At 45.0% G+C, this 6,615-nt stretch overlaps 1 protein-coding gene across 1 annotated transcript in view; it reads right to left on the bottom strand.

The window, feature by feature from the left end:
* Window positions 1-50: 50 nt before the first annotated feature.
* LOC123123496 (condensin-2 complex subunit D3) overlaps window positions 51-6,615 on the bottom strand; it is a gene marked incomplete in the record, with an annotated part of 7,205 nt that continues 640 nt past the window's right edge. The window contains 9 exon segments of the mRNA XM_044544013.1: window positions 51-466; window positions 1,309-1,956; window positions 2,061-2,235; window positions 2,321-2,471; window positions 2,550-2,664; window positions 2,738-2,825; window positions 3,409-3,500; window positions 3,580-4,071; window positions 4,890-6,615. Of these exon segments, the coding sequence (XP_044399948.1) occupies window positions 1,333-1,956; window positions 2,061-2,235; window positions 2,321-2,471; window positions 2,550-2,664; window positions 2,738-2,825; window positions 3,409-3,500; window positions 3,580-4,071; window positions 4,890-6,615 (3,463 nt within the window).

Below are 6,615 nucleotides of genomic sequence, written 5' to 3'. Positions count from 1 at the left end.
TAGAAGATAGGCCTTGCAAAACAGAAAAAGAAAAGATGACATCTGAAATAGAAGTTGAAAACTGGAATTCTTTTGTATTCCTGGAGCTGCATTGCTAAATAACATCTGAGCAATTATTGTACAAGTAGTTAAGACAACACTTGCAATTATTTCAGCTTTCTCAACACCATTCGATTACAGTTACACATCTACAGAATCAATCAGTAAAGAGAAAAAGAAAAGAAACTCATTGAGAAGATGAGCCTAGTAAAAGTAGTCCCTCTTGGCATCATGATACAGTTACATATTTCTGAAAGTGCTATCCCTAATGATATCAAATCTCTTGCAGGTGCATATGACATCTCAGTACATAATGCCCCATGAAATGAACACAAATTTGCTCTTGCTCTGTCTTGTAAACATCATGACGTGTAAAGCGGCTTCGCATGCACACACCTTGAATGGTAAACAATGTTAACTCCATTTCCTGAAAATGAAGAGAATCAATGAACCGTGACTAACAAAATGTATGGTCCAAAAGGTGAATGGATATAAAAATAGCAGTTCAAGTAGAGATGTACTCTCTCTGTAAAGAAATATAAGACCATTTAGATTTTAGTGTTAGATACATCCGTATCTAGACAAATTTAAGACAAGAATTTTGGGACGGAAGGAGTATAATATAATAATAATAATAACTGAGATGTTATAGAGTTGTTTTTGAATGTTAAGTGGATAATTCATATTCATGGTATTTTACCGTAGGACTTCTCTCATTTTTATTGGCCTAAGGATAATGTTCACCAAAGAAATCTAAAGAACCGCTCCTAGTGAAGGTACATATAAAGAACACTAAGTTGTGGTCCAGAAATGAGATAACTCACAATTTAGCTAAGTAGGGACTTGAGATGCAAAGTTGGGCCATGCAGAAAAAAAAAGCTCGAAGAGCACATTTTGCACATAAAAATAACCGTGGGTATAAACCGGTGAATAGAGGAAAGTAACTAATAACATATCTGAGAAGCATGTAGAAATCTCCCATTGTCAGAGAAGAAATGATTTAGGATCAGTAAGCATGCGTATGTTAATATTTTTATCATCACAAAATAGAGAATACATCAACATGTATTTTTGCCCTAGGCTCAGTAAGCTTTAACTTTAAGACATAAGCTACTATGTTTATTCATGTTTGAAGAATACCAGTAAAAATGGGAAGAAAAGCCACACTGATCCATAGATCTCATTGGGGGTGGATATATCAAGTTGCAAAGTACATCATATCTACGTGTGCATGCAACAATAGCATTAAAAGGCCTTCTATTTTTTTACCTTCGATTGCAAGTTGTGGGCATGCTAATTCTCATCGTCTGACCCAAACGGCTCAAGCCGCCTGACTGACTCTAGGATAGCTGGACGGCGCGAGCCACTCAGCGCTCCAGTGCCCAGCACCGACTTCACCTTGGGTACGCTCATGGTGTGCAGCGGTGGCGTCGGCACGTTCCGGTTCATCTCCTTGAGCACCGACCGCGCCGTGGCCTTCGTTGCCGCGTCACTCGGATCAGGAGCAGCCGGAGAGCTCCCGCTGGGGCCGGCGGCCTCTCCTTCCCTGGACGACTTGCCCTTGCCGGCCTCGAACTTCTGCATGTCGTAGAGGAGCTCCTTCTGCAGCTGCTTGTCCGCCACCAGTATCTCATCGAACTCGTTCTTGTAGTCCTTGAGCAGGGCACGCAGGCACTCCATCAGGCACCCCGTCAGAGGGCTGTTCTTGCTCTCCAGCAGCCGCTTCAGCTCGATGAATATCGGGATCGCGATCTGAATCAGGTTCTTCTTTGCCACCTGGGTCACCGCCCGCCCTTTGGCCGCCTGGAGGGCGTTGGCCGTCCCGCCATCTCCACCGTCGTCATCCATCTCGGAATTGTCCGCGAGGATGCTGGGATGGATGCGCATCTCCTTGCAAGCTAGTATTTGTAGAGCATCCTGTAGGAAAAAAAGAGCATATTTTGCATCACAAAACGCTAGGAAATCATATAGTTTATGTCCAGTGTCATGTGATCCACCGCAATATACAGACAGGTACATACCTGAACTACAGCCCTTCCAGCTGCATCGTCAACACTTAGCAAGCCATCACAAACACCTGCTAAGATCTCAGCACACAACTTGGCTGATGTAGCTAGAAGGTGCTCCGGGGCCATTTGTTTCAACAAGGACACATATATGTGCATTCGTTTTGACCTTGACCTTTCGTCAGTTCCCCTGCAATAAGAAAGCTCACAATAAATGTCAGGTAAAGGCGGACATGGTTTTTTGCAAAGTGAACATCATGCATATATATGTTTACCGTATCGCAAAAAGGGTTTGTCCTCTGTCTGAACTTTGAGACCCTTGAGAACTCTGAGACTGAGACTCACTATATCCACCATGTCCTGTGCAATTGTTTAGGACATAGATAGCTTCTATGAAACTGTTATATGCAAGAAGTGGCGCTTTGGCTGCAACATTTATGTTCATGTTAGGCATGCAGTGACTTAAGAAAATGATACAGAATACCAAGAGTGAAATAAGTAAACCTTTTAAGATGCTTCCAAATAGGTAGTCGGCCAAATGCCTTATCTTATCCGATTCGTCAACTAAAGATGGCAGAAACCGAAGGAAAAGCACTCCTCTCCATTTTACGTAATCCCTCTAGGTAAAAGAATAGCTTCAATTAATTACCACCTGAACATTTAGATGTAACACTGAAAGAATGATAAAGCACCTGCAGCAACTTCGCGAGTAGGACAAATGTTTGCCTCCGTACTACTTCGCAGGGATCACGCAGCACTTTTGTTATTTTTGACATATAACTGTAAAAAAGGAGGGGTCAGTGAAAGTTCATATGTGCAATTTTAAGAATTAACTATATGTAAAAATTCATGTGCAGTGTAGCTGATAAGATACTATGGTAGCCTTCACATAAAACAATTACAGCTTTTCTTTTGGTAATTACCATGAAAAACGTAATGTACAGAATCAACAGAACTGCTATTTGTATATGCCACAAGTCATTATTATTATTTTGTTGCCAGCACTAGCTGCAGCTCATGCTCCCGTACCATCTAATTTGAAGTCAAGTATCTCTCTGAGTTTTTAAGATGTGATTTTTTCCATTTTGTAGACATAGAAAATGGAGTTACCTAAGCTCATATTGGATCAAGCACTGGAACTATTTAAAAACTGGCCAAGCCCAAGAAAAAAGGCAAGGGGAATAATTCTATCATGCTTCATTGTGTGAATAAAAATATGTGTCAACATCCCAAAGTGTGGATATCAATTACATCTCATGTACAGGACCCGACACCACCTAATATATCGGAACATGCATATCTGCTTGAAATAAACGCTGCAGCTGAGTTAATGAAGGGTGACCATTCAGAGATATAAGCTCACCAGTCAACTAGTGCTGTGTAGCGCACATAAAAGTCAGCCATTGCTATCATGATGTTATTCCGGAGGGTGGCCAAATCACTCCGCTCAAGCTCCTGATTTATACAAGCAACACTGAGTGTCTATTTGAGTATTTGTTAAGAACAGTAATGAGTGCAGTTGGAGGGTACGCACCTGAACAAAGAGCGGAATATATCGTTTTGCTAGTTTGTCATCTACAAGGCATATTTTTGCCATTGTATCCCACGACTGTATATATAATGATGGAGCTACCTCATTGAAAGAAACGGCTCCACCTGCAAGCATTGTTGGTCTTGGCTCGGGGTTTCCAGAAGTTATGACTGTGTGCAGCAAAGGAATGATGCCTTGCACACTAGCATCAGGGCAAGCTAGGATCACTGATCCAACGGTGAAGACAGCAATAACAGCTTCTGACATCTCCTTTGATGTGGATGCCTCCTTTCTTCCCTTAAATTTGCCAGTCAGAGGAGTATTGTAGCTACAACCCCTGGAATCTTGTGATGTTCCTTTTATGTAGCTTTCTAAACTATCAACTGCTTTATTGATAAGTTGCTGAACCCACTTCATTATTAGTGCTTCAGCTTCCTTTGCCGTTTTCGCTTTCCGTTTACATAAAGTTTTCAGTGACTTTACATGGGCATCGACCTGTATGTGCATGTAAATAAGACATTGCCATCAAGATATGGATAAATCCTACTTCTGTTAGGAATGATGTTGGTACAGAATAATGATATGCAGTAGCGGAGCAAGGATGAGCGCACGCCCCAGGCCAGCCCTCTAGCTATTGTCGATACAGTACGCTACAATACCTAATATAGCTACAGGCAATGAAACGTTTCTTGATATGCATTTACTGAACAACCTAGAAATCTGTCATTGAAGAGATAACACGAATGCATTGGGAACATTTTGCAGAACTTCAGATAGACAAATAATAGATATATGACAAATAATCAAAGCAACGCATAGATACTGCATTATCTTATGATTCGAGCCCAAACCTGTAACTGGTGGGTTTTTACAGGGCCATTTTGTGACTGCGGTAGTTGCTACAGCTAAGCTGGAAGTATATCCCTTTCAGAAAGTTAACATAGCATACTTTGGATTATATTTAGGTGTATGACACCCAGACACGACTTATGGGTCTACAGTTCTGCCTATTAAATAACTATAACATGTTTACCTACATTCAAGGCCTTATGAAATACAATAGTTTACAATAACTCTCAGTAGATACTCCAAGTCCCACTATCACAAGGAATAGAGCTAGTGTACAATGTAACAGGATCTAGTAGATTTATGCCTGGACTTATGAGGATTTAACTGGGGTTTTGGTGTATTCAGAACACAATTGCCAGACTAGTCCAGCAGTTCATAACATAACAGAGTGCAAGACTCCACTGTAACATGAAAAACTTATTGGCACCAGAGTAGATATTGCTTTGGATTCAATAAATGATTACCTCACTCAGGTTCATATCAAAATTTTCAATCCGCGTGAGTAAGCTGTGTGCCAGTTCTGCTGCAGGCTCCACAGGTAGCTCCATGGAGACATTTGAAATAGTTTGCAGGAGGGAAACACGATCCACAGCCCAGAGCGCAGAGTTTGGTTCCCCTTCAGAAGAAGCTTTACCTTTGCCTTCTTGGCCAACATTATCAAGGAGTTTCCAGTGGTGAGAGAGGAACTTCCAGTTAACTGATTTAGGCGCAAATGAGGAGACCTCGGAAAGAAGCCACCAAGCCCCAGCTGGTGCAGTCCAATTCTCAATTGGCTTAGAACTTCTCAACCACAAGGTTTCAGATATTGTTATTATATTCTGGAGTGAACTAGCAAGCAGTGGTCTCAGCTTTTTCTTCTTCCCAAGGCTTGCACATATCCTTTTTATGCAGGGAACAACCTCTCCATCACATATGCTTTTCAGCAAATCCAGTGTCCCGTCCGGGAACAGCTCCTCCAAGTTGACTGAATCATCATCCAGTTTCAAATTGGCAGCTTGGCAGACCCTGTTCAGAACCAGTTCAAGAAACAAGTTCTCACATTCCTCCTGGATACTGGTCTCACTATCAATCATAAGCGATGGCACAGCCTGAAGCCACTCCTTTGTCACACTCTCATCTGGGAATTTCCGGAACACCTCTGAGATGGCTGCAAGAGCCGCCTTGCGAATGGTGACTAGCGGATCAGAGCACGCAGCCCCCATTGCAGCAAGTAGCGACTCATCGACAGGCCTGCCAACCAAACCAATTGCCTTGGTGATGAGCACAAGTGCAGCCTTCCTGACGGCAGCCTTATCATCGATGCACCTTCTCCTCAACAACTCTCCAAGACCCATGTCCCCGATCTTCATCACCTCCTGCAGTCGATCGACCTCCACGCCTCTTTCAGACAAAACATCAAGCGCATGGGCTGCATTCGTCAAGGCCCGAGCCCGGACCGCTCCAGCACTATCCGAACACCTCTCCACCAACACCTGGACACACTTGAGCCCCCAAGAGCCATCCTGGAGACCAGAATCATCGATTTCCGACGGCAACAGCACCGGCAGCATTGCCAGGACCATATCCACAGCAAACAGCCGTCCCTTTGCTTTGCCCCTGGACATGGCCACCAGATATGCAGCGAAGCCCTCCCTTTGAAGTGGCTCCATTGCCTGCACCACCTCAACTATGGCCTCAACAGCCAGCCCCCTCGCCTCCGACTTCTCCGGTGCCTTCGCCGCCAAAAGCCTCGGCAGGTAGCCCACCAACTTCCTTATCCCCTCCTCCTCCCCCTCCTCATCAGCACCCAAAGGAACAATCTTTCTGACCAAGAACTCGACCGCGGACGACCGCGCAGCCGATTTCGCACCCGAGAGCACCAGTGGTACCAGCGCGCGTATCACATCCTGCACCGCCTCGGCGTGGTAGCGAGATCCAAGGACGGCGGCAAGGACATTGAAGGCCGCGAGCTCGGCGGCGGTGTCGATGAGCGACCTCAGCGCATCCGGGTGCTCCCCGAGCGGCAGCCTCCCCGCGGCATCGGCGAGCAGGGAGAGGGCCTGCGGAAGGAAAGACGGGGACCGCGGGGCTGCTTGCTGGCGCTGGTTCTTGCGCTTGCGGGGGCCGGAGTCGGAGGCGGCGCTAGGGTTATGGGTGTCGGTGGCGGCCTTGCGGAGGGCGAGGAGGAAGGAGAGGAAGGGGAGCGGGGAG

The sequence above is a fragment of the Triticum aestivum genome, chromosome 5D, assembly GCF_018294505.1.
Source record: "Triticum aestivum cultivar Chinese Spring chromosome 5D, IWGSC CS RefSeq v2.1, whole genome shotgun sequence".
NCBI lineage: Eukaryota > Viridiplantae > Streptophyta > Magnoliopsida > Poales > Poaceae > Triticum > Triticum aestivum.
The sequence above is the reverse complement of the archived record's forward strand: the minus strand, read 5'-3'. Positions and strand labels throughout refer to the sequence as shown.